At 45.5% G+C, this 26,896-nt stretch overlaps 1 protein-coding gene across 1 annotated transcript in view; it reads right to left on the minus strand.

Annotated features, from left to right (window-relative positions):
- The window catches only part of LOC119436594 (titin-like), a 215,517-nt gene that overhangs the window by 155,110 nt on the left and 33,511 nt on the right, over nucleotides 1–26,896 (minus strand). Inside the window, exons 53-84 of the mRNA XM_049666848.1 lie at nucleotides 26,580–26,676; nucleotides 25,962–26,105; nucleotides 25,661–25,745; nucleotides 25,281–25,456; nucleotides 24,999–25,142; nucleotides 24,342–24,513; nucleotides 24,122–24,219; nucleotides 23,501–23,644; nucleotides 23,200–23,401; nucleotides 22,084–22,151; nucleotides 21,870–22,013; nucleotides 21,368–21,537; nucleotides 21,178–21,277; nucleotides 20,932–21,075; nucleotides 20,634–20,757; nucleotides 20,243–20,376; nucleotides 19,932–20,097; nucleotides 19,741–19,809; nucleotides 19,254–19,422; nucleotides 19,090–19,173; nucleotides 18,906–19,008; nucleotides 18,648–18,779; nucleotides 18,414–18,505; nucleotides 17,767–18,045; nucleotides 15,805–15,963; nucleotides 15,123–15,252; nucleotides 14,339–14,478; nucleotides 13,393–13,561; nucleotides 13,118–13,261; nucleotides 11,732–11,920; nucleotides 10,283–10,446; nucleotides 9,296–9,425 (exon numbers count right to left, since the gene is read on the minus strand). Coding sequence (XP_049522805.1) covers nucleotides 9,296–9,425; nucleotides 10,283–10,446; nucleotides 11,732–11,920; nucleotides 13,118–13,261; nucleotides 13,393–13,561; nucleotides 14,339–14,478; nucleotides 15,123–15,252; nucleotides 15,805–15,963; nucleotides 17,767–18,045; nucleotides 18,414–18,505; nucleotides 18,648–18,779; nucleotides 18,906–19,008; nucleotides 19,090–19,173; nucleotides 19,254–19,422; nucleotides 19,741–19,809; nucleotides 19,932–20,097; nucleotides 20,243–20,376; nucleotides 20,634–20,757; nucleotides 20,932–21,075; nucleotides 21,178–21,277; nucleotides 21,368–21,537; nucleotides 21,870–22,013; nucleotides 22,084–22,151; nucleotides 23,200–23,401; nucleotides 23,501–23,644; nucleotides 24,122–24,219; nucleotides 24,342–24,513; nucleotides 24,999–25,142; nucleotides 25,281–25,456; nucleotides 25,661–25,745; nucleotides 25,962–26,105; nucleotides 26,580–26,676 — 4,465 coding nt within the window. The remainder of the gene's footprint in view (nucleotides 1–9,295; nucleotides 9,426–10,282; nucleotides 10,447–11,731; nucleotides 11,921–13,117; nucleotides 13,262–13,392; nucleotides 13,562–14,338; nucleotides 14,479–15,122; nucleotides 15,253–15,804; nucleotides 15,964–17,766; nucleotides 18,046–18,413; nucleotides 18,506–18,647; nucleotides 18,780–18,905; nucleotides 19,009–19,089; nucleotides 19,174–19,253; nucleotides 19,423–19,740; nucleotides 19,810–19,931; nucleotides 20,098–20,242; nucleotides 20,377–20,633; nucleotides 20,758–20,931; nucleotides 21,076–21,177; nucleotides 21,278–21,367; nucleotides 21,538–21,869; nucleotides 22,014–22,083; nucleotides 22,152–23,199; nucleotides 23,402–23,500; nucleotides 23,645–24,121; nucleotides 24,220–24,341; nucleotides 24,514–24,998; nucleotides 25,143–25,280; nucleotides 25,457–25,660; nucleotides 25,746–25,961; nucleotides 26,106–26,579; nucleotides 26,677–26,896) is intronic.

Raw genomic sequence — 26,896 nt, forward strand, 5'->3', positions numbered from 1 at the left:
GTTGGCAATTATTTTTTTTTATTGTGAGCGTTAGTATTTATACTATTTTACTGGATGGCAGTATGGCGCTGCTATCGTTCTACCATCATGTTGATAAGATGTAGTAGATGTCTTGATCATTGTCGCCGTTGAGGAAGAACCTTGAGGCTGAGTTCTTTCGTTTATCGGTGAGGTGTACATTTGTTGTCTACTTGCTTGGCGACCGTTCTTCTCAGTAATGAAACATTTATGACCTAATATTATAAATATTGCAATGAAAATTTCAACTGTGTTAAAATAATGACGGTTGTTTAGCGCAAGTGTGGTACTAGATCTCGGTAAAGATTCGAGAATAACACTCACCATGACAAGTTCCTGACACTATAGACGCATTAATTCCCACCCCCCCCCCCCCCCTCTTATAAAGCTTTGAGGAAGTTGATTGGTAGCACTCAGAGGAAAATGACGGTAATCATTTCCAAATACCCCAACGTGCAACACCTGTTTGGGGATATTTTCTGAGAAAAGGGTTGAAAACAAACATTTGCTTTTTCGACAGCGTGTTTGATTCTGCAGGCCACGCAATGCATGTTCAGAAAAATAGACCGAACACTCCTGTTGAAGGCAAATGCGGTATCAAAGAATGAAAGGGCCGTCTGTGAGAAAACATAGAAAAATATTTACCTATTCCTCACAGGGACGATTCCTGGTGCTTAATCCAATCATCATTAAAAATGAAATGGTTTCATAGCCTAATGTAACTAGTGGGCGACGAGAGATATGTAGTGGGGGGAGGGGGGTCAATTTCGGATCAATTTCGACCACCTGGAGCTCTTTAACAAAAAAAAAAAAATTCAGACCCAATGTACATTTTGGAATCTACGGAAGCGATGCTTTCGTGAAGCGGGTAATCAAATGGTATAAATTTGCCCATTTAATTCCTCCGTATTTGGCGTAATGGAAGCCGGCGCTCGCGCATGTGCTTTCGCGCTCCCGTGTTATACGCAATGTGGCAACTCTTATATTGGCTTGTATTTCTTCATTTCTTCTTGTTTATTTTAAATGTACCGCCCACTTCTAGTCTGTGCCGTAATAAGAAAATCACTATCATCATTAACACGCCGCGATCGTCTCAAAGAGGTAGATGGCGTTTGGCACCTTAGAAGTATACGTGCGATTGTGGCCTCATGGTTAGGAAAGTAGGTGTAGAAAAGTTAGAGAGGTTGGCTTTATTAAATGAATTGTGCTCTTGATGACATATATTTGTTGCAATGAGGATATTTAGGTATCATTTGTTTTATCACTGAACGATTCCGTAGAAAACAATGCAAGCATCCTGGGCACATTAAGGGTAGCAGATGTAGTAGTAGTACTGTCCTGAGTGCCAGCTATCCGGCAATAAAGCAAGCAGGAGCAACACCCACCCAGCAAGCAGCTATGTTTATATTAGTAGCTCTGTTTTCATGTCTCTGCTCATGTCACGGTCGCTAATCGCTGACCGCTGTTGATTTGATATGTTGTGTTAAGTGTAATAAATAAACTTCTCTTTCCCGCGGTCAGGAAAGTCCAGGAGGATTTTCGAAAGCTTCGTTTAAAAACACGTTCTTATACGTGCCGCCCCACAGTAATGCGGCCATCGCCACCGGGTATCAAACACGCGACGTTGTGCTCAGAAGCAGAACTACATAGCTAGTGAACCAACGTGGTGGGTCAAATTATTAAATTACATTGCGATGATTTTCAGTCTTCCTTTCTTTATTTATTATATCTTTTTTCCCGCTAAGGTGATTCGCAACCACATAAGCTTTCTGATTTTGTCAATGACACGTGGCGAACAAGCATTCTTCTATAACTAACTTCAGATGTTCTCCTTTATACGTTATGGTGCCAGAGGTGTACTTGCGTCGTGAAGCCAACGCTGAAGAAACAGTCAGCAGAAGCTCAGCAGAAGTTTACCACTTCGACTAGTTCCGCGGCCACCACTGGCGGGCGTTGACGCTTCGTTAGCTGTGCAGCATGTAGTAGCGGCTGCATAAAAATCCCGTTGGCGCTGCACATGTTGGGCGGCAACATGCACCTGACTCAATCGAATCAGTCGAAAACACTTGCTTCTCAATTTGCTCGCTCCGGTTTCGGCCAGGTTCGTGCTGCGTGCACATTGAGCACTGAGCCTAGCATGCGCATCGATGCAGGCCTTACGTGCCTGGAGAAAAGGGGAGTTTCACTCTTGCTGCGAGGGATATTGCTGATGACTCTTGCTGCCGCCTATACGGTTGCGCGAATGCATCCGTAGTAAGATATGGTCCGTTTCATCCTCTCGAAGAACGAGTACGTAGAAAAAAAAAAGCTAAGCAATATTTTCTATCATGGTTAATTGTCAATGGCTTCGGATATTGTGACATAACTCTACTTCTGCTTCGCATAGGCAACGAACCACTGCTGCTGTTCGTCGCGACGCTTAAGTAGGCATGAGTTCACACTGTCTTTGTTGGCGTTCTACGAATTTATACCGTTTTTTTTTTTCATTTAGGCCATTTTTTTTTCTCTAAAATCTTTTTGAGCAGAAGTCGTGCGGCGCATAGGTCAATTACATGTCTGCAGAGTGGCTTTATGGAAAGGTGGCCACAACATTCGGTGCCTTAATAGCAGCAGTGATGTTTTAGAGCAACAACCTTTATTACATTCAGTTAATGCGTAGGCCCTGGGGCCATGCAATTTTTTTCTTTGCTTTTTTCATTTCGTTTTAATAACGACGTTCCATCACTCACTCAGATAATAAAAAAATACAAATAACTATTTTATTAGTTTACGGCATCTGTGTGCACCGCGGACTTTAAGCGTATCGTTATCTAGGGCTGTTCTAAATTCCTCTAACGCGATTCTGCTTTAAGATTGTGACCACCTAACTGTTTCATTACAGATACAGACGCGTTCCAGTGCCTTGAAGTGCGGAGGCCATGCGGTAATTCCTGCGTGCGCCAATTGATCCGGGCCACACGTGAGGTTGCCTGAGCGCCAATCACGTCGAGCAAAGGAATCGTTGGGCGCCTCGTGCCTTTTCGCACATGCTTAAGCGGTGTGAATCGCGGATTTAATATGGTATAAGCAAGCACGTGCTCGTTTGGAGAATTTGACAAACTAGAACACTGTTGTAGGACTGCCACCTTCGATTCTCCAGTGAAAAGTTGCTCTCAAATCGGTAAATAAAAAGCGAATCAGTCAACTTTTTTAATTACTTTACCTACTTGTTGCAGACGGTCTCGCACATTTTGTCCACCCGAACGCAAAACCCTGCTGGCCAAGGCGATGTTTCGCTACTTTCTATAGGGGATTCGAGAGAAAAATATTTTTAAAAATCCCGTAGATGTAATTCTCAGACGGGCAGTGCCCCATGGGCCTACGAAGGTAAATGCGGGATATGTCGGTGATTTTTCCTCGTGTATCTACTGTTATGTGGGGTATAGATACATTTGCCTCGCGTTTTTATATAGGTTGCATAGTTTATGTAGTCCATGCAGTCGCTCACAGCAAGGGTCGAAGCACGAAAAACAAGAAGTTAAATTTATTTGCAGAATAAGCGTATATTTTGGGCGCTCGTTACACTTTTGCTTTTGGCGCATGCAGTAGGTCCTTCGATTCCTGGCTGCGCTTGCTCAGCATTTGATCAGATTCAATGCTTTCGCTGCTTCGTCTGCCAAAAACTTCTGTGAGGTTCTATCCTAGCATAACTCTCTTATGCGATGTGTTTCGAGCTATGCGGTGTTCGCAATTACTAAGCGTTTGAATACATTACGAGAAACTTTCCTTGTAGCGAAACTTTGATGATGGGTTGGTGTATGTAATAATTATTATGAATATAAGCGTAAAAACAAGAATAAAAAAGTGTTTTCGGTTGTGTCTTCTGAAAGAATTATGACGCCATGCGGCATAAATAGGCTGACATTAAAGCTTTAATGTTGGCAAACTTCATGATGCTGATAATGATGTATGAGGTTTTGTGGCGCAAGGGCCAATGATAGCCAAATAGCACCAAGGGAAAACTTCGTGCACACAAAGCTTATGTAGATTAACTGATAGCTTTTTTTTTTTTCATGAAGTATGTCGATACTGCTTTAAAAATGTGCGTTAACGTGAAACAGAGAATCAAGAACTACATTAGCTCTGATTTGGTGCGGAGTAAACAATACCTTCCTTGCGTACCATTCAAATAAGAGTTGTATGAAAAAAAAAGTACCATAAGGTGCTTGAATAACTTTTCACGCGAACATGGTCTGTTGCCACTCGAAAACTGCCCTATGGTTGTTACAACTTTGACGCCTTCTTGGCTGTGTTGCGTTCACTGGAAGGTGATTATGCGTGCTCGGAAACACATTTTCTTTTCTGCACATCCGCAGTCTTAGGAATGTCACCGGCACTTGAAGGTATATATTATTGAAAGTTATAATTTGTTACCGATGATTTTACTGGCATAAAAAAGGACTAGGCTAACGGACGCGGGCAAAAGACAGGGATGTGTACGTTTCGACTTTTATGCTAAGCGCCGTTTCTACTAAAGGGGATCCACTGCATTTCTGTGACAAAATCATGACGAGCCGGTAAAAAAACACGGCTTTCTTGGTTACATTAATGTTCGAGTCATTTATGTTCTCCATAAGCTAGGGTACACTCCTGAAATCAAACACAGACTGCTTAAGTTGACCGAAAGTTTATTCTTGTGCTTCTGCAGCTGGTTTACATGCAGTCAAATGTAGCGGAGGACGCTCCAGGGAGCTGTCCGTGCTCTGAATTCAGTTTTGATGGCGTTATTCCTTGCTAGGTGCCTTCGTGTTTTGTGCTCTGCAGGCACATATTACTTTTATATTCGAATCAAGGTAATGTCATCGATTCCAATATCAACGCGATATAGTTGCAGAAGTGTCTTTTTCCATCAAAATTGCGAGTTCCACGTGCTTCTCCGTCAGTGATAGCCCTGCTTTGTCACTGACCCTTCTGATGAACCACTGATTCTTGTCTCGTAGGCTGTCTTGACGGCATCGCGTTAGTGCTTAGCATTCTAAGCTGTAGTTCTGCACGGCAGTAGCGGACGCAGGTCACGAGGACAAACGCAAAACCGTCGTTTCACAGTCAAATAAGGTACCATATTGCGACGGTCCCAAACGAAACTTGTGAATGGGCAATTGTTGCTCATGGTGGCGTTTGTAGTTTGACTTAACAAAAAGTTCAATTGTGGACGCTATAAGCCACCTGTCAGGACAGGAAGCCTTATAGTCAGGCTTCCCTCTTTTGTATCCCCCCTTTACCCTTTAGCACCTCTCGTATATATATATATATATATATATATATATATATATATATATATATATATATATATATATATATATATCGCAATGATACCACTGCTAGTGTCTGAGCAGCAACAGCTTGTGACCAAGCAGAATGAATCTATATTGGTATTATGCCTTTTTCAGGCATTCGTTGCTTGTCTCCTCGAATAATTTCTTCAAGCCGTTCACAGGGTATGGAATCTTTCCCTTTGATCTATTCTGACTGCACTTCAGTCCGCTGTTGACATGCATATGCTTTAAGACAATCAAGGTCGTGCAACGACTATTATTAGCCACTTTCAAGTCTGCCGCTTGTGAACTACAAGCCAACCAGAATAGGGTTGCTCTTCAGATAATCTGAATTATTTCGGCAAAAGGCGGCCTGATTCATTAGGCAGACATTTTTTTTTTCACGCCAGAGAATCTATACCTTGCTTTATACTTCTTCTTGATGACCAAGGGCGACAATGTCTTCTTTGGTTTGTTTTTTATATCTCGCTTCGTTGAATCCAGGCCATGACGTCACACAGATAGATGCCTACCGAGAGCCGGCTATTTTCGGTAGGCGCGCATCATTCTATTGGTCCCGAGTCTTTGATCTTCAAACAGGAAGCCACAGATTATTTCGGCCACGAATTGAAATGGCTCGACAACAAATAGCAAAAAGTGTTTCTTTTTTATTCGCCCCGTATACCCCTGAACGCCAGCGACGTCACGGTTTCTTGTTCACAAGCATGAGGCTTGTCTATATGAACCATGGGTCTAATTCACGAAGGTTTTCTTTCGTAAGTACTCTCTGCCATTGGCAAACCGCCTTCGCTAATAATATGTCCAGCATCAGGATTGGCTGAAACTTTCTTACGAACAATTTTAGCGTAAGAAGGTTTTGTGAATTCGGGCCCAGTTTCGTTGTGCTGTACATCGGTTACAGCTCAGGTACTTCTTGGCTTCGCACCGGCATGTGTTCATGGGTTTACTATCGTTTTGCTGGCATGTCACAAACTGCCACTTCAAATCCTGTTCATCGGTCTTATTTGTCCTTTTCGCTCAACCATTTTAGGTGTTCTTTCAGTAAATATTGTTTTTCACGTAGTGACAAATGTATCGGTTTGAGAACGTGACCATAATTACAAGCCACTTGTTTAATGCTGCGATGCCATTGTTCCGACGGGATCGATACGTCATCCCTATGTTTCTTGATATCATGGACGTATGTAGAGCAAGATAGCTTTTCCGGCTCCTTGGACATCATTCGACGGCAGTCCTGTATTCAATCGGTGAATTTGGCACGTAGCTGACAAAGCATTTTAGGCCATATCGATGGAAGTCACCTCGAAGTCTTCATGGTTTACGTTTCAACTTGGTTGCGCTTCTCGGCAAGTGCAGGCTGAAAGCTGGTTAGTTACATTTCATTTACCTTGTCACGCCTTCTCTTTTATTCTTTATTATACGCACTGGTTAACGTCGGAACTAAGACGGTAGTGAGTCTGTCTTTCGACCGCTTTCTGGAGGTTGACCAAGGCCACTTTCGCCCTAGAAACGGCGTCAGTCTGAAGGCCATCCAAAGCAACTCATCCGCCTGTTTTAAGAAAATCGCGTCCATACGGCGCGCATGCGCCATCTAGGCTAGAATATTTATATGGTCGTTACTCTTATGTCTGCTTATTTCGTACATTTCCACATGCCTGCGCAAGGACCGCAGCTCCGACTCGGTTATGACTGTCAGACGCGGTAGCACGTATAGGTCAGACTCTCAAGGTATAAGCCACGTTCTCCTTCAGCCATTACCGACTCTTCACTGCATTGCTCTTGAGGCTTCCCTTTGAACCCGTGCCTTTGTACTTTGGGAAGAGCACGTATAACACAAATATACAGCGCATGTATTGTATTTCCCGTAGGGTTCAGCATGCTCATCCAAAAGGCCAAGAGGCTGACGGGACAACACTTACCCAAAAAGTCGAAACTGGCCTTATACGACTACAGCAGCTTTACCAACCACTAACCGACCCTCACACCCTGTCCCCACCTTTCGTGTGCGTGTGAAGCGCATTTTGTTTGCGCAAGGCCTCTGCTAATAGAACCGTGCTTACGTGATCCTTCGTAGCCGGAATGGCTCGGTCGGCTGGCGCTTCGTTGTTTTCGAGGACGGCGCACGAGCGAATTGACGCATGTCGCCGCGCCCCGTTTCTGCACCGTGCGCCGCCTTGTTCGAGCATCCTCTTCTCGTGCTGTTGCTTTTTTTGAGCCGCAGCGCAGTGGCGAGCGCGTGCGCGAGCCATGCAGGGTTTTGCTTGTGCAGCGAACGCCGAGCAGAAACGAGGCGCGGCTGGGTGGGGGCCTAAAAGCGTGCAAGACTCAGGCTGGGGCGGCCTTCATCGGTTGCGGAGGAGACCTCCTGACCAGATTGAGCAGCTAACAGAGAGGAGTGCGACTTTATCGGGCACAGGGTATTTCTTTTTTTCTTTTGTTTTCGACGAGCTGTGAGAGCAGCACATCTGTGTCAGATGTAGGCCTATCTCCCTCACACTTTTAGGCCGCCAATGCTTTTATCTTCTTTCGGTCTTTGCATGCTTCGCAAAAATAAAAAAAAAGTAAAAGTAAGAGATTTTGCGATTGAGTCTGATTAAGAGGTTATTGAGTTGCAAATCAACGCCAGAATAGAAATTAGTCGAGAGCAATAATTATCAGAATAAAAAGAGAAAAAAAGCATGCAAATGTCGAAGTTCCGACAAAGTGTGAGTCTGAGAGAGCAAGCCTAAATCAGACACAACATGTTTGCATAACTTGGTTTTATTGAAATTTTCTTTTCCACAAGCAATCGCTACAGGTTTCGGCCACTTGGTTGTCTAAGGACGGAGCGTGTGTGCCTATCGCTGGCTGGCCTATGCGAGCTACAGCCGGGGTCGCACGGACACGCACTGCTACCGTGACTGCTGACCGTGACTAGTGTGGCGACTCGCGAAAGCCTTGCCGCGAAGAACAGAACAAAACGTAAACGAAGAGCGACCGAGAGAGTCGTAAGAAGCAGCTATAGCGTTATCACATCTCCACGTGGCTGGCAGTGTAGAGTCTCGTTCTTGCTGAAGGGTTAATCGTGTTAATAGCGCCTAAACCTTTCTAACCGTCTTGTGGCTGTCCGTCGATGCCTATTGTCTCGCGGCTTACGCAAATCGTGAAACTCGCGATGGTGGCCAATCGGTTTCGAATGGACGCACTAAGCGAAAGTGTTAATAGCCCCAACGTATAACAAATTGTAAGGCTCCTCACAAATGCACATCTAGTAGCGCTACAGTGGTAATGACTGCGTGGTACGTGCTTTCGTCCCCCCTTTTCCCCCCTTCCGTCAATAATAAGCGCCGGTGACTCACTCCAGATGTGCAGTACTGCAACAATTGTTGCAAAAAAGAAACAAAGGAAAAATACCTTCGTCGCGAGTAGATAGAAATGCCAGTAATGTACAAAGCCTCGATCACCCTTCTGTTAGGCAGAACTCGGTTAATGAAACGAATAAACCTGTTAGGCATGAATGTAGCGATATAATTGTATAAAAAGGGAGACAACGGAACGTTTCCTATACGTACAGTTAATTTTCGTTTCCTTTAGTTTACAAAGCGCTCTCAAAGGCGGGAGTAACGAACAATCGGAAGCGAATGACACATGAAGAGACTTCGGTTAGAAATTTCGTGCTCTCGGAAATAGGGAGAAGGTAAGTGATAAGAAAACAAAAAAATAGAAAAGACTCTTTAAAAGTAAATAAATAGCTCATCGATAAAGTCTGTGCGTCGATGCGAAGACGCAGAAAAAAAAAAAAAAAAAACGTTAGTTTAACTTTAGTTTAGGAACGCGAAAGTGAGGAGCCAAACTTTTTTTTTTTTTGTTCTCTCTCTCTCTCGGTTTTAGCAGCTTGTGCGCACTGCTTTCCGAAACAACGGAGCGCTTTAAGCCGCAGCGAGCAAGTAGGCCAGGGCGCGACCTCTACTTTTTGGCCTTACGTTGCACGGTAAGCCGGGCAGAGGTCTCGGCTTGGCCCGAGGCGTTGGTGGCACGACAAACGTAGACGCCTTCGTCTTCGGGATACGTGTGCCTGATGACCAGAGATGCTGAGCCTTGGTCTTGGTTCATCTGCAATGAAAGAGTGGAGGCAGGCCGGTGAGCTCCTGGCCTTTCGCTGCTCCCACAGGCGCGTCAGTGAAACTTCTCCAGCGATACACGCATTTGTAGCAACATCACGCTGCCGGTACAGACACCGCGCGGTGGTTTGGCTATTGGTAATCAAAATCCGCAATGTGCTAGTGGATCTACACAAAAATTGCATGAAACCAGTGATCTTTGCATGACTTTTCCGATACCTCTAAATAAATTTGGAGCGCTGGGATAGTTTACTTTGTACAGTTAGTCGAACGGACCTTCTGCAGCAAGTAATTAGTGTTACTCACAGTTACATGACAGTACTAATCGCTGCTTTCGACATAATTTAGCTCCGTAAGTCAGTAAATTTCGAAATGTTATCATTTACTTGATATGTTAGCAGTAACTGGATAGATGGTCTTGCGACGAAGTAACGAAGACTGAAGTAACGAAGACTGAAGTAACGAAGACTGAAGTAACGAAGACTGAAGTAACGAAGACGACGAAGACTGAAGTAACATGAAAAACGACACGGGCGCCTAACTTTGCAGTACCCCATAGAGGAACTTCCGCGAAAGCATTGTCCTTAAGTTGAGTCTACGGCTTTCTTTCTTTTTTTTTCGAAGTACTAGTATAAGTGCATAAGCTCTAGTACTTATACACCTATCGCATAAGAACTGATAGTCCTTTATGGCACCAACATTTTGTGTATAGCCTCACTCGAGTGAGCGCTTAACTGTATGTAACAAAGGGAAACTTCGAAGAAACCAAACGATCGCTATTTCAATGCCTTCAATTCGACAGTGCCTTCGAAAGTGCCTGGACGTGTAAGCCCTAAGCGGGCCGCTCACCTGGAAATCACGGGACTGCTTGATGATGTGGCCCTCGCGGACCCAGATGACCTTGGGTGGTGGCACGCCTCCCAGGGATGTGACAAAGCGGGCAGGCGAGCCCTCGGGCACGGTCAGGTCGGCCAGAGGAGTGACCGTCGGCGGCACTTCGTTCAGCTCGGGCACTGTGTCGCACAGAGAGGAAAATGTTTATCAATAGTTGCTAGGACAAATGTCGATGGCTTTTTCTGAAATGTATATCTTTGATAGGCCTGTGGCTGACCTATACCCTGTTTCATACATCTGCTACAACGCCGTGGAAGCTACAAGAGCAGTGACGAAAATTTATCACTCCGCGGCACATCCCGGCCATGCTTCGCTGCGCGCCAGTGGCGTTTTCACGCGCGAGCGTGCACGTGAGGCTACCGCGACGGGCTGCCAGTAATACCCCCCCCCCCCCCCCCCCAAAAAAAAAAAAAAAAAAAGTCAACAAACGACAAATTTATCTAAAACAACGCATTAGTTGCTGTATACCACAGTTTGTTTCTGAGGAATAAAACTTTCTTCGTTCAATACTGAGCCTATATAAACAACAGTTTGGCACAATTGCGATGAAGAACATCCAACTATTTCTAAGTGCAGATGCAGCCACTGCAAGAAGTACCTCTAGCCTCCACAGCGTTGCACCTGACGTCTGAAACGGATTATAAGGTGACCTTTAATTGGACCAGATACTATAGCCACAAAGGCTATTGGTCCAGACTCCAAATATTTTGAGCACTTCCTTTTTGCCATTCTACAATAAAGCTTTGATATATAGATAGATAGATAGATAGATAGATAGATAGATAGATAGATAGATAGATAGATAGATAGATAGATAGATAGATATCAAGCTCGCAGAGCCAGGTTTCGGCAGACCGCAACGTCCCAACTTGAGGCGGAAGATCTGCCAGTTCTTTTTTGTTTGATCGAGGCTGCTCGTTGGCTCTATTAAATTTACAAGGTGGGCGTACTAAAGCGCATATATACTTGCTTCGTTTCGGTCACTTGACTTGGTACCGTACCCAACATTGTAAGCAAACGTCCAAGGTGTTTTGCAAGGCAAGCGCATTTTGGAATACAGAACTTGATTCCCGAGATGTATGTTTAAGAAAATTTTTGCTTTGACTATGTCCTATTTCTGTACAACTTTACAAAACAATAGCGCAAGAAATAGTGAAAAATAAGCATAGACACTGCACTTTTATTTACAAGCAAGGATAAGGAGGAGCTTCATTATAAAACTTCGAAGTTTTCGTACATACGCTGAAGCTTAAGCATGCAATAAACGAACCTCTTCTATACGCGCAGGTGTTATCCGATTGCAAACTCTCAACGTAACGGTTATTTACTGCCTACAGTGCTCTGCAGACTACCGTGCGAGTCTGCCATAGTTTATATAATGGCGAAGGTGAAGATGGGCCTTACCGATTACTTTAAGGTTGGCGCTGGTAGACACAGTGCCTGCCGGATTGGTGGCGACGCACTTGTAGACACCTTCGTCTTCCGGGAACGCTTCAGAGATTTTGAGCGTGAACAGGTTGTTCTCTTGGGACATGCGGAAGTACCGGGACTGCTTGACTTGCTGGTCGCCTCGGAACCATTTTACTTGAGCTCCTGCAAGTGCCAAACACGGTGAGACTTAACATTCATGTCGCGGATTGCATACGTCATGTCAAACACGAAGCTCATTTCCCGGTGCGTGTCATAGAGAGCTTATCATGTAATCTGCTTTTTCTAAATAACCGAATCGCGCTTCGTTTTTCTGGGCGATTATACGCACTTGTATCGGGTCAGAAGTCCTATCGTCTTCCCCGGTACATGGTAGCCAACACAAGCTCAGCCTGGTCCAGCCCCCTGCCTTTCGCTTATAACTTTTCTTCTGTCGAGCTGTTACTGCTATGGTTTAGCACACAAATGCTGAACCTCTTTCCCGAAGTTTAGCATTTAATTCATCGCAGCGCAAGCGGAACAACAGACTAGTCTTGCTGCACAAATGCCGATACGTTTCAGTCTGCACTTCATGACTAGCTGTTTCTTGTTCCTTTTGCATCTCGCGATTTGCAAGGTATATACGATATCCCGCAGCTAATCTTTCCGGACCACGTCTGTAAAAATTGCCAAGAAAGTTTAGCTCCCTTCCGAGGTGATTTGGCAGTTCCTATCGTACGATACTCCGGTACACGCACTTTCGATATCGCTTTTGCGCAAACGACTTACACAATTGTTCATTCCGTGAGCGCGAGGAAATTCGATCTTGTGCAGTCGGGAAAGGAGGAAGGCTGTGAAACACCGATGGCTGACGTGGAATGCCTCGTGTAATGCCAGACCAAAAGCATGTGAAACAACATGTTACATCCTCACGCACCATGGCTGAGCCACATAACGAGGTGAGGAACATCAACCTATATTTATACGATTCACTATTGCAAGGTCTCGTGCAAGGTCTCGCAGGCCTTGCAATAGTGAATTCAGGCAGTCTATAGGCTTCCTGTAGAATTCTCGTAAACTGCTTTGCCTTCCTGTAGAGCTGCATATGTGTCCATGTAACATTTATAGGCTCTTTATAGAAGAAAGTTGTTAACGAGTCTATTTCTTTCGCTCTGCTGATGCCTCGGAAAGTTCCATGGTTGGTTGGTTTCAAAAAGGCTACAGAAAACAGTGAAGAAAAAAGCAAAAGGGAAATCCGCCGGACATCTATTAGATAGTCTATAGAATGCGTGCTTTCTAAAGACTATCCAAATAACTGTGTAAGGCTATAAATCACAAGTTTCGAAGGGTGTAAGGGCAACGCGCAACAGGAAGTGCTCTCACCAGGGACGGCTGGTATCCTGCAGCGGAAGACGGCGCTCTGGCCTTCCTTGACGGCGAGTGGCTTGAGCGGCTCTGTCACCGTGGGTGGCTTCTGGTCTCCAGGCGCCTCCTTGGGGCTCGTGGGCGGAGTCTTGGGCTTGGCGCCTGCGCAGCAGAGGGTAGGGCAGCGGCGAAACTGAGTCGGACCGGTCGGGCTGTATAGCAAGGCGCTGCTTTTCTTGGCGGCAGAAGGGCAGCCGTTAAAACGGGCGCTATTTGTGGCCGCGCGCACTGACCTTCGATCACCACGTGAGCCTGGCAGCGTGCTTCTCCAGCCGAGTTGATGGCGACACACTCGTAGCTTCCGGAGTCTGAGTCCGCCTGGGCCTCCAAAATGAGCAGCGTGTACAGGTCGTCCTCCTCCACGATCTTGTGTGACACGTCGGGCGTCACTTTCTTGCCGTTCTGCGGACGACGACAATGCAGCGCACGGCGTTCAGGACTCACTCGGACGTTCGTTTCGTAAGCGTTGGCATATTGGCGGCCGTAAATCTTTTGTTTTTCCTAAACGGCCGCAACTGTCCAGTTTTCCTTTTCCTCGAGCTTATGACTTGTCAAAGTTGCCAAGTTGACGGATTCGTGAATAGAACGTTTTGACGTCATAGCAGAGTCAGCGCAAAGGGAGACATAGTGGAGAAAAACGATATGGGTGGTCGATTTTTTTTTCTTTTCTGCTGGCTTTCTTTATGTATGTGTAATACACACGTATGTGTAATACGTGAAGGAGGTGATGGAAGCCTGAGATGACGCAAGCCAATCCTTGTCTCACAATGTACAAAAAGACAGGACGAAATTTTAGCAGAGTGCAAGTATACACTCACAGCTGTGTACCATTCCCATGTCAAGATAAAAGGCAAGGAACGAAATGCCTTCTTATGACATAACGTACGAAGTAGACAATTCGTTCGCCTAAATAACATTGGACACACTTGTTTTGTTTCCTGTCCTTTGAAATTAAGTAAAGGTGCTAGGAAATGAAGTGGGAAAAAACGCATATTCATTTATGTTTGCCCTCGTGTACATCTACTTCACTCACCCTTTAAGTCAATGCGCCGAACAGCGCAGCAGCAAGATCTTATTAAGTCATTTTTAAGAAGAGCGCCATCCCAATGCGAATTACACAAATAATTGTGGGAAGAGCGCGCTAGCTCCGAGCAAAATTCACACTGTTCGGTATTTTACCTTCAGCCAATAGACATCCAACGGCTTCGATCCCGAGACCTTGGCGTCGAGGCGGACCAACTTGCCGGCCTTCGACGAAACGTCCTGGATGGTCCTTGTAAAGTTTGGCGGCACGACCCCGCTGCGTTGCTCTCGCCTCTCTGTTGAAACGCCAACAACGTCGCCAAAATTAGTCCGTGGCGTCGCAGCTATGGGAGCATATTCAGTGACACAACATTATCCCTTCACGTACTTTACGTATGGGCAATATGGGGTTATCTGCCTAATACATCATCAGACATTTCCTTCAAGTTAATGGAAGCAGCCGCGCTGAAGAGCTGCGTCACGATCAAACCCCATAGAAAGTTACACGTAAACTGTTTCGTTCGCCTCGGCTGTACATTACCGCTACAGCTTTAAGGAACTCTTAAGTTTGCCAATATCAGATTTCTTATTTTATTTCCATTCCGTTTTTTTATTTTATTATTAGGCTTGTCTTCTTATAAGGACCACCTAGAAAAATCTTGTGTGCCCATTTCGTATTTTTGATAGCTTCCGAGCGCATGCTTCGGATAGTTTTTGCTGTTTCATGTCCTGCGACTTAAACTGCATAGGCTTGTAGTCGCATTGTGAAGCAACGTTCGCTTTTAACTCCTTAAAATTTATAAACCAGCAACTGCTCGATAGTAACAAGTCGTTTAACATATCAGATGACAAAATGGGCTAATCATCTTTTAGGATTGTATGTGTAAGGCGGTTTGATAGCAGATGGGTAAAGAATGAGCAACCATTATGGGGAACGCACCTTCGACAACCAAGTTGGCAGATGATTTGGCAGAGCCTCCCCGGTTTTCAGCCTTGACCGAGAAGACACCAGAATCTTCCACATAAACTTCGCGAATTATCAGCGTTGATGTGGTGTCGGTAGTCACAATCTGGACGAGGAAAAATAAGCGTAAAAAAGAACATTTTTAGTTTCAAGAGGCGTATTTTATTGGTGTTTTTTTTTTCGAGTTCAAATCACGATCAACACCTAACTGTCTTCTGCGCCACTGGCGTGCTGTGTTGGTTTTCTGTAAGATTTCTGAGCAAAATAAAGAGAAATAAGTTTATGCCTTTTTCTGGTCTCCACACGGGAATTTAAGTGCATCCAAACCGGCACACGTAATTTTGTCCTGTTTGCATTCTTTTATTTTTTAAAATCAACAGAAGCCCACTGAATTTTTGGTTTGTCACCAGATCTCCTCCCTCTCCCTTTTACCAGTCACATTTTAATAATGCTTTCACCGCTCTTTGTGGAAAGCAACTTCTACAGCTTATTTCGTTAGTTTTCTTATAGTCTGTACCGTCATATTCTATCGCCAAAGTCATCGCTATATTTAAGAATGTGCAAATTCATGTGCCGTCGCTGCAGTTGCACGCGCATATTAAGGGAGAGAAAAAAAAAGAACTGGAAAAGGGGGGGGGGGGGGGGGGTAAATGCTCACCTGGAAGTCCTGCGAAGGTGTTATAGGGAAATTCTCTCGGAACCACGTGATCTTCGGCGCCGGCTGGCCGGTGAACGTGCACTGGAACTTGGCTCCGTGACCCTCGTCCACGCGGCACGGCTGTAGCTTCTTGGTGAATACGGGAGGCTTCGACTCTTGCTGCGAACGGAAAACACAGCGGCGGGTCTCGCTTCCATTCGAATGGGCATACGTGCTATATATATAACGGCTCTTGGAGCTCATCCATCCTGCCTGTTAGCGCGTCGCGTCGGGAATAGGTCTTGCGCAGTGCTCTGGCTATAGCTGCGTTTCGAGAGGTTTCCACCGCGTGACCCTCTGCTCACAACAGCTTTGCGACGGCAAAGAGACTGGCTGTTGTCGGAGCTAGCGCAATTTAAACTATTGCTGGTTGCCATTCTAAGCTTCGAAGCACATTGCTTTTAATGCCTTTTTCGAGAACCTGACCTGTCACGGGTTTTACTCGGTGTAGTCCGTTTCGTCTTCCGCCCTTAGCAGATATTCCTTGCTCTTTAGTTGTTTGTTTGTTCATTTACTGTGGCAATGTAATAAAGAGATAGTGAGAAGGAGGTATTGCGTAGAGTAAGAGCTATAAGAAAGCTACCAAATGAAAGGAAATCCACATTTGAAACTATAATGTGCACGTTATTATGTCAGGGGCCTTACAGGGAGCACGTGCATTGAATTGTGGGGTGCGAAACATCCTGAAGCTACACAGAGGGTGGGCTATGAGGAACGCCTTAGTGGAGGTGTGCGAATTATTTAGGACCGCATGGAATTTTTTACGTGCGCATAAAGCCGGCTACACGAGCGTTTCTTGAATTCCGCACCCATCCGAATGCGGTCGCCGCGGCCGGGAATCGAACCCGAGACGTCGTGCTAAGCAGCAGAACGCCACAGCCACTGAGCTGCCACGACGGGAGGGAGGATATCTATGAAACTGAAAGCATAGAAAACACTGCTCGCTGCAGTGCTTACTACACTCAATGAATTTCCAATTTAGGTACTCGTTTCGGAACAGCAACAGTTCTTTTTTCACCAACCAAATTTGCTTTCTGTTATTCATAACCGCCTTACTTGGCACAGTTGGCGCTTCTCAGTAACCAATTTTCGTCCACCTACACTCCCATGTCAGCATTAACAAAAAAGTTTAAACAACCTCCGTGAGAGGTTATAACGCTTATTTTCCTTAGAATGATGCGTTAAATTCTGCATGTGTACGCTGCGCCACGTGAGTGGGAATATAATTTTGTTGCTGAGCACATGGTCGCAGCAGCTGCATTTCGTTGGGGGCATAATGCGGAAAACGTTCATGTATTTAAGCTTAGCTGCGCGCTAAGTAACCACAAAATGGTGAAAATAATGCGGAGCCCTCCTCAACGGCGTCCCTCACAGCCAACTGGGCGGGTTCCTTACATAAAATCCTATCAATCAAATGTGGCATTTCGCTGTCTTATCAACCGTGTAACAAACGTCGAACAAATAAGAAATGACTGGTCTGGTCCAGCCGCTAAGACGGATGCCGTGAATTGCCCAATTGGATCCAGAGGTTCTGGGTGTGTCCTTCGGTCGCGTCTGTCGTGACATTTAGAAGGTAGCATATAACAATGGAATCATTCACTAGACTCCAGGGACAGACGTTCCGGACGATTGCGAATAGGTTGCAATTATACTCATAAACCGTCATAATGATTCAATATGACTGAAGTAAAAAAGTGCGAGGAGTGGTTTGGAGAACAGTAAGCGTTCTCTCTCTCTCTCTTTTGTAGTTATTCAAGAGAGAGAGAAGTTTAATGATGGGAAATGCAGAGAGGTCGGCCTGAGGTAAATTCCTCTAGCCAGCTACTCGGCGTTGGGGAAAGGGGAAGAGGGAAAGAAAGAGGGAAGAAAGAGTAGTTATTCAAATCGGTGACACGCGCTAGGTTCGTGGGGCGGAGCACTCACCACGGGCCCCTGTACGCGCTGTTCCTTGGTGACGCCCTTGTGCTCCTGCTCGAGCGTCTCGGTCAGTGTCTTCTTGCGGGTGATCTCTAGGTCACCCTGCTGCTCCTTCTGCGTCTGGCGCTGCGTGGTCGTGTGCACTTCGCGGCCCTGCACCACTGACTCGGGCGCTAAGCCACTGGGACCCCGCTGCTGCTTCTCCGCCTCGGTCTCGAAGTACTTGGCCATGTACTGCGCCTGGGAGCCCGTTTCCACCTTCTTCTCGCCCGTGCGTGCGTCGTACTACAGAAGCAAGGAGTAGGGCGGGAGGACGTGGTACTGTTATTTACACTCCCGCAAAACAAGATATCGTGCTGCCGCTGTGTCAGCGGCAGTGCCTCAAACGCTCGCGAGCTGATAAGGCATGCTGCTAATGGCTTAAATTTGAACTTATTGTTTAACAATAAGCGGACGTACACAAGGAGGATGTTTATCGCAAGTAGAGGTTTCATTTTTACACTTGTTTCGTTGGTTTTCTCTGGTGTACGCCAGCAGTAACTCAAGGAAGTAACTAGAGCTAAGCCGGACTGCGCTGAACTTATCCTTTTAGCATTTACTGGGCCCAGCACAATAGGTGTTGCTGACGAATGTTGACCTCAAGTTCTGCTTACGTAAATAGAGTCCGTCTTGAACCGCTCCACTTTCGGCTTCAGCTTTTCAAGTTCTTCCTCTTCTATCCTCTTCTTGATCTTTTGGTGTTCGCCTGAAACGTAATACATGCATGACATCACACACACCGCTCTTTGATACGCGACTGACTTAAAATCTAAAAAGATATTCGTCTAGCTAGGCGAAGATACCATCCTCAAAGTAGCGTCATCAAAGAGACTTGAGCCGTTACGTACCTTCTTGGCCTTGTTCAGTCTTCCAGACGTCGATGCGGGTCCCTCCAGGGGTAAGTTTTTCCTCGAACACTCGTTGAAGTTCAGTCTCATGTCGGTACCTCTGATAAGACTTTACGTCTTGGTCATACCATGCTGCAAAATTAATAAATTGTTAATTATGCGGTGTTCTTTACTGCCATTGCAGACGTACTCTTCCTACGTGAGCTCTGCCAATTTTGCAGCGTGTGTACATGCTAAGGGTAAATAGATTTTACTCACGCTTTGGAGAATGCTTGAGCACGGCTCTATAGTCATCAAATTTAGGCCGAACTTCCAAAGTTGTGAAGCAGTAGGCTTCGCCGCAGAAGTTTCTCGCGAAAACCTGCACATAAGATGTAATATGAGGAGCAAGTCGTAGTAAGAAAGTGAACAATTCTAATTTTACTTAAACAGAAGCCCTTACTTCTACTTTTCCTTGGTCGTACTGTCTACTCTTGGGGATGTCCAGGTGGTAGATACCGTCGTATGTCAGCTTGTACCTCGAACCCTGGGCAAAAATAGCATGGTTCAATGAAATTTACTGCTCAAGTGGAGACAATATGCCAATTCTATCGTTGCATTGCTTACGGAAATGACCGTGTGTCCATTCAAAACCCAGATGAGCCTTGGCTTGGGATGACCGATGACCCGGCACTGGAACTTAGCCCATTCGCCTTCAACAACCACTTGAGGTTCTGGCTTCATAATGAACATCGGAGCTTTTGGTTCCTCTTCCACTTCCTCCTGGGTTTCAGTGCTGCGATCAAAATGCAAAACACGTGATGTTCAGGTTTAGGGATGCATGCCTTACACTTTATTCTTTTGACATCAGTAGAAAATTGAAGGACATCAAGTACTGGGGGAATAAATCCGAATGAAAACACACACACACACACACACACACACACACACACACACACACACACACACACACACACACACACACACACACACACACACACACACACACACACACACACACACACACACACACACGCACACGCGCACGCACGCACGCACGCACGCACGCACGCACGCACGCACGCACGCACGCACACACACAAATATAGCTCACCGCTGCCAGGAAGCTTCCATTTCAGCGATCTTCTTGACGCCATCCTTCATGTCCTTAGGAAGTTGTGTCCTGAAGAAAAGGTCGAAAGAAATTGACGCAAATAGAAATTTTGATGCGCCCACTGGCAATTACGCTTATAAAAGAAATTGCATAACGTTATTTTCTCATAATGCGCTTTGCGTTGCTCTCACCTGTAGTCCAGCTTTGGCTTTGCTATGCATCTGAGGGTGGCCTGGGTTTGGTCTTCGCCTACTTCGTTTATAGCCCGAGCGACATATGTTCCACAGTCCTCAGGGTAGACATACAACACGTCCAAAGCAACAAAGCCGAAGTCGTGGGTCGTCTTGAAGCGGTGGCCTGAAGGAATACGAAGGTACCAGGAAAAGCTTGGTATAAAAGCTGATAATTACTTTCAGGTAACTTCTTGCCATGACATCACAATTCACTACATAAATTACATGATGCTGTTATATCACTAATTGTGTGTAGCAAGATTCAGTACCTGATCTTAGAGGCTGTCCGTTGTGGTACCATTCCACTCTCAATTTTGGATCGTTGATGGGCTCCAAGCGACACTCGAAATGCGCTGAGTCACCTTCATTAAGATTTTCTTGAGGCTGTATCTGGGTGATGAACCTAGGTTAAGAAGGTAATAGTTTGTAGCAGGGCAGGTCCTTCTTGGGAGAGAGAATTGGTCTAGTTGCTAACGATCCATTGCGAGTGGCTTCACTTAGACAAGGACACAAAGAGAACAAATACAGCTTGTGTCCTCTTCTATTTCTATTCTTGCTTAAGTGGTGTCACTCGCAAAGTTTAGGTCTTATTCATTGCAATCTTCGTATGTTCAAGCACTGAAGGTTTGTCAAATATAGGCTTGAGATTTGTCATAATACCTGGGCTTAACCGGTTCAAGCTCCTGAATGGTTTCTTGTTGTGGTGCCGGGTACTCCAAGTCACGCAGTTTGTCAACATTCATGCCCTGCGGCAGCTGGCTGTCCATGATGATGTCTTTCTTAGCTGAAAATTCAGACGTGACACTCGTTCATTTCTACATTCATGCAAGGCAGAGTGCATGGCATGTGTTCATATTGGGACATTAAGCTTGAATGAACCAGAAATATATAAGAGAGACAGCTAAAACAGATGACAAAAGGACAAGTGGGTGCCCACATGTGCAGGTTTCACGCTTACCTTTGATCTTGAGAGTTGCTTTGGTCGTGTCCGAACCCCAACGGTTCGTGGCCCGGCACATGTATTCTCCAGAGTCTCGAGGGAACAACCAATCGATGTCCAGCACCACGAAGCCGAAGTCATCGATGGTATGAACACGTGTACCTGCGTAGTTAACGGTTCGGAATCGGTTAGAGACGAGTCGAGAAATTGTGCAGGAAAAAAACTGATGTCTGCCTAAACTGATGTTTGAAATGCGCAGCTTACCAGTGACCAGTGGCCGTCCGTTCAAGAACCATTCGACTTTCATATTCGGATCTCCAACGGGGATAAGCTTGCATTCAAAGTGAGCACTGTCGCCCTCGACCTTTTTTGCGTTGAAAAAGAAAACAAGACAACAATAAATTAGGAAACGCTGTGCTTAGGGCAGTGCTTATCTCACTTTGTCGGCCCTCACCTTGTCAAGCAGAGCCTGGATCTGTGTAACGAACTTTGGTGGCTCCTTCTTGTCATCGTCGAAGATCTTCTCTTCAGTTCGGTACATTGATTCTTCCAACTTCTGAATGCTCTCATAACCAGAACGGAACTCTTGAGGTAGCTGTGGCTCCATAACAATAGACTGCTTGCCTACAATAGAAGAGACTCTAGATTATGTACGTTTCATACGCAGATTGATATTAAATATCGCGTATAAGCGTAATGCCACTATCGTGCTAAAACGTGTTATAAATAAAATTATGGCAGCTCTAGTTTTTTTTAGCAGTGCTACCAGTGATTCACAGGGTAGCAGTGCTACTCCATGAATCAATAATTGATTGATTGGTTCATGAGGTTTAACGTTCCAAAGCAACTCTGGCCTTATGAGAGACGCCGCAGTGGAGGGCTCCGAATTAATTTTGACCACGTGGGGCTCATTAACGTTAAAGCGGTGCTATCAATTGTTTGGGGCCGGTTCGTACCCTTGACGGCGAGCTTGCAGGAGACCGACGCTTCGCCAACCTTGTTGACGGCTCTGCACGTGTAAACGCCCGAGTCTCGTGGATAGACACCCGCCACTTCCAGGATGACGTAGCCGAAGTCGTGGATTGTCTTCACTCGAGAGCCTGAGCAAGATGCATGCAACAAGCGTGTTGTTTTTCCTCGCTCTTTCCGCAATAGGCATTATTTACTCACCGGTGACAAGAGGTTTGCCATTGTGGTACCAATCCACTCTCAGCGTAGGGTCGCCCACTGGTGTCAGCCTGCAAGGGAAGTAAGTTCTTAAACACCGCTTAGTAATGGTCGCAACGTCGCATTTACGGGTCATATTGGAATCGAAGCAAAAACATGCATGTGTCAGGCTTGATGGACATAACAGCGTCCCATCTAGGAAGATAAATGCTTGCTGTGTCACATACTACAATGTCCTCACTAATATTTACTCTCAGCGCTTTAGGACACGACAGCCTAGCGTAGCGCTATGACCAAATTGGTACTGTGTTCTTCGTTCATCGTCGAGCTTTGCTCATTATTCTTACAACGCAAGAAGACAAAGTTTAAGAGAGACGCAAAAACGACTGGACAGAGCATGGACCACTACACGGTGGTCCGCTTGTTTTTGCGTGTGTACATGTGTGTGTGCGTGTGTGCGTGCGTGTGTGTGTGAGTGAGTGTGTGGGTGTGTGCGTGTCTGCCTCGCCTTTGTTGTTTGCACTGTAGAAACAATAAACAATTACCAACTTGCACAATTTCCCGTATTCCAAGTTTAATGCGGGGTATAAGCCTGCAATGCCATAACTCCCAAAAAACCTCACTCCCTTTTTTCCTGGCAAAGCTGGTACTTTTCGAGTATCATAAAAATGTCATTGAACATGCCGTACTTAATTTCACAACTAAACATTTTTCGTTAGTGCACGCAAGTCATCCTCTTATGAAGCTCTCGCTATATTCAGCACATGCTCTTTGAGCATGTTCCGGTCCTTCGCAACCATTACATCATATAGCTTCCAAGTCTGCCAATGTTGCAGATCGTTGTGGAGCTGTTCATCGCTGTTCCTGCGCTATAGTATAGCCACAGTTGCTTTTGCTTTGTTAAGGACATAATCGCCGTCATTCCAAATTTAATGTGGATGGAGCAGAAAGATGGGCACAAACATAGCCCCGTGATTTTGTTGCTCTTTCTGTGCCCTCGTTCTCCGGCACTACGTTGAATCAGGACAGTCCAGAAGAAAATCTAACTTATGTTGCGCACGGTTACAATGATACATGTGTCGAGAAATAAAACAAGAGTTTCGCAGAAACTCTGCGTACCTGCACTCGAAATGTGCCAAGGAGTTCTCAGCCAGCGTCAGGTCCTGCGGTGTAGTTACGAACTTCGGCGGCTGAAAGTTGTCTTTGTCTGTCCAGGTCTCGCCAATCCTGGCGGAGGAAACTTCCTCAAACTTGGCAATCTTCTCGATACCTGTTGTCATCGATTCTGGCAGCTGGGTTTCCAGAATGATGCTACGCTTTCCTGCAAAAAAAGATGATTTGCTTATGTTTTTTTGCGTTTCTTTCACCTCACGACGTTTCCCCGACGAGTACGGAGGTATGGCCGCATCATTAATTTTACCTTGGCACTTGAGAGTGCAGGTGGTGACGGCCTCCCCGAAGCGGTTTCGAGCTCGGCAGGAGTAGACGCCGGAGTCTTCCGGGTACACGGGACTCATCTCGAGTACCACGAAGCCGAAGTCATTGATGGTCCGGATTCTCGTTCCTAGTGCCAAGGAAATAAAAGGAAGTGGTACTTGCTGCATCATAACATATCTCAAAATCACGGAACTCCGGCAGTAAATTAGGCGTCTAGTGGTGCAAGAGCCGATCATTCTATATTGAGTCGAATGGAGCTCCGGTATTAGATATTGCGTTAATTTCGCTAGGTGTATACTCTGCAAAGCAATATGATTAACGGCTACATTGACACGGGTAACATGTGGAGCTTTTTGATCGACGTAAAGAATTCAAATCTAGAGATCTACATCCTACATTTATGTAAATACAATAACTATTTTCTCTGAGTACGAAAATAATGAAAAGCTTGCTTTTTAAAGCCTCGAACGGGCGTGTGAATTAAACAGTGAGGTAATCTCTTTTGCAGATGCATAACCGTGCAGAAAGCCCACGAGTTTTATCTTTTTGGTGTTAGCACAGTTACAAAGACATAAAGAACAACAAAGATGGCCGGAACGCTCACCTGACATCAGTGGCATGTTGTTCTTGAACCATTCTACGGTCAAGTCTGGGTCGTCTGTTGGCGTCAGCCGGGCTTCTAAGTGAGCATTGTCTCCTTCCCTGTGTTGAAAGAAGCGCGCAAAAATGTCGATATTGAGTGGGGAGCATTAGCAAATGGTGCTCTATTCATGCCTCACAATTAGCAACAATGTAAGTACTTAAAATATTGGCGAGATCAATACCTCAGATCTTCGACGTTGCTCAGCGGCACAGTGAAGCGAGGTGCCTCGGCAGGGCCTTCTTGCTCTACGACCGCCGACGAGCGGTACAAGCTTTCTTCGAGAGCGATGATGCTCTGCGTTCCCGATGCCATTTCAGGTGGAAGTTGAGGTGTCAGAATCAAGGAGCTCTTGGCTGAAAAGTGAAGGAAATAAATAATCGCAAGGCTGACCCATCAAACAGCCACGTGAAGAGCTATTTATTTATTTTATTTGTTCAAAATACCCCTTTCAAAATACTAGCTTCAGGTCTTATTATGTCTACATTATGGTCTACATTATGGGCATTAACTAGAATATCCTACCTGAGTATATTTCTAAAATTCTGGCTGCGTTTTATACTTACTTGAAGCACTTAGCGCAGTTTATGTGCCTTTGTAAAAGCGTTTATACGACAAGAAAATTATTGCATTCCTTGCCGTGTGCAATAACAATTCATTGTAGAACTTTCCTAGAGCATTCGCTTGCTTTAATGTAGCCTAGATGTTGCTCTATCTAGCACAAGCTACGCTTATCCTGTTAAACTCTGCACCCGGCGCACCTCAACTCTAAGACACGACGTCGCAATTATCAGTAACACTCAGTTTTCTTCGCTTGACAAAACAATACTAATATACTTACACTTGCACTGAAGAGTGGCACGTGTCACATCTGAGCCAAGCTTGTTGGTTGCCTTGCAGACCCATTCACCCGAGTCTTCACCGTAGCAGTAGAGGATGTCCAGAATTACAATACCGAAATCGTGGAACGTCCGGAAACGATGGCCTGCACACAAATAAGTCCTGGTTACTATTTGCTCCAGATCACCCTAATGATTTCTGTCATGCATTGTGGTGAAAAAAAAAACCACCACAAAATCGAAACAAAACAGCAGCTGTCTTATGAATGCTCTGTGGAACGTACCGGAGCGCAGAAGCTGTCCATTGAAGTACCACTCGACCGTTAGGTCGGGGTCGTTGACTGGCACGAGCTGACACTCGAAGTGGGCGCTCTGGCCTTCAGCCAGACCTGTGATACTGTTCAGCTGCGATAGGAACTTGGGCGGCTGAAGCCTGGTGGCCTCAATAACGGCCGAAGTCCTGGAGAGAAATACCATGGTAATGTCATCGCATTTTCGTTTCACGACCAAATAACCTTAGCACTAGAAACTTTCTGCAATTTTCATTTCACGCAGAATGTCTCGGTACGTGTGGGCGTAGTGTTTCGCTCGCCCTAGCGTTATCTACGCGCCAATTGTTAGTTGAAAAGTATGTACTGGAAAAAAATTGTCCGACGGGCATTACCTGGTTCGAGACGAGGCGCCTTCCAATTCAGCGATCCTGTCAAGAGACTGAGGCTGCAGAGACTCCCTGAATATCTTTCCAGAGCCTGAATAGAAGGTAAAGGAAAAGATAAGAAGTCAAGAAGGAAGACTTTTCTGTATAATAAATTACAGTTAATGCAGAGCATGTGAAGGGTCATCGCTTGCATCGAAATAAGCAGTATTAGACGCTCTCCAGGCTTTTCTCCCTTTTTTTTTCTTACGCAATGCATCCATTGGAACATCCCGCGCACGGTTTTTTTTTGTGTATATGAGATCCCCACCTGCGCACTGAATGGTGCACTTGGTCGCATCGGAGCCGTATTTGTTGGTGGCCACGCAGACGTAATCGCCAGAGTCTTCGGCGTGCACGAACGAGATGTCCATCACCACGTAGCCGAAATCGCTCAGTGTCTTGATGCGTGAGCCTGAAAAAAAAAAAAAAAAGGCGGACGTTCACGTAAGCAGCTGACTCGCAATTCCTTTCGCAGCTCGCACTAAGGCGGAAACCATTTGGACCGAAAATCGGCGAAGTCTCAAAAACATTATTCCCTCAAAAAGTAACTGGACTCATGCTAATGCACCTTTTATAGTACCCAGGCAAATCACCTCGCGATAGGTTATTTTTTTTATTAAGCATCGCCTTACAATCAATAACATCGTCCAGAAGGAGAATACCTAGCCATGGCCTCCTATGTAGGCGTCTATGGACTGTCGCATCGAGTACACTTTTGTCCTGCGATTGTCCAAATTGCCATTCGTCGTAACCATACACAAGACACGAGCATCTGACGTTACTGTTACATGCAGAAAAAGTATACTCTCTCGAGTGTCCACCTTTCCATTTTTATATCTAGATAAAGAAGCAAGTATTTTCACAATTTATTGTCAAGCACACTTACTGTCGCGAAGTGGTTGCGAATTCTTGTACCACTCGACCTTCATGTCTGGGTCGCCAACGGGAACCAGGTGGCATTCCAGATGAGCACTGTTTCCTTCCTGCGAGCGTACAGTCACAGACGTATCGTTAAACGGATAAAAACGCAGGAAAACTCAACACTGGCTTATACTGCAAATACTGCCTTTGCGGTGGTATTCTCTCTCGAGGTTTGCACTAATAATAGCATACGCTATCCTCCACTCCTGCACACTGATTGTAAAGCGTCATGGAATATTTCTTTCTCGCTGTCGTCTCCACCTCATCGAACCGATTACCAAG

This window comes from Dermacentor silvarum, chromosome 1 (assembly GCF_013339745.2).
Source record: "Dermacentor silvarum isolate Dsil-2018 chromosome 1, BIME_Dsil_1.4, whole genome shotgun sequence".
NCBI classification, from domain to species: Eukaryota; Metazoa; Arthropoda; class Arachnida; order Ixodida; family Ixodidae; genus Dermacentor; species Dermacentor silvarum.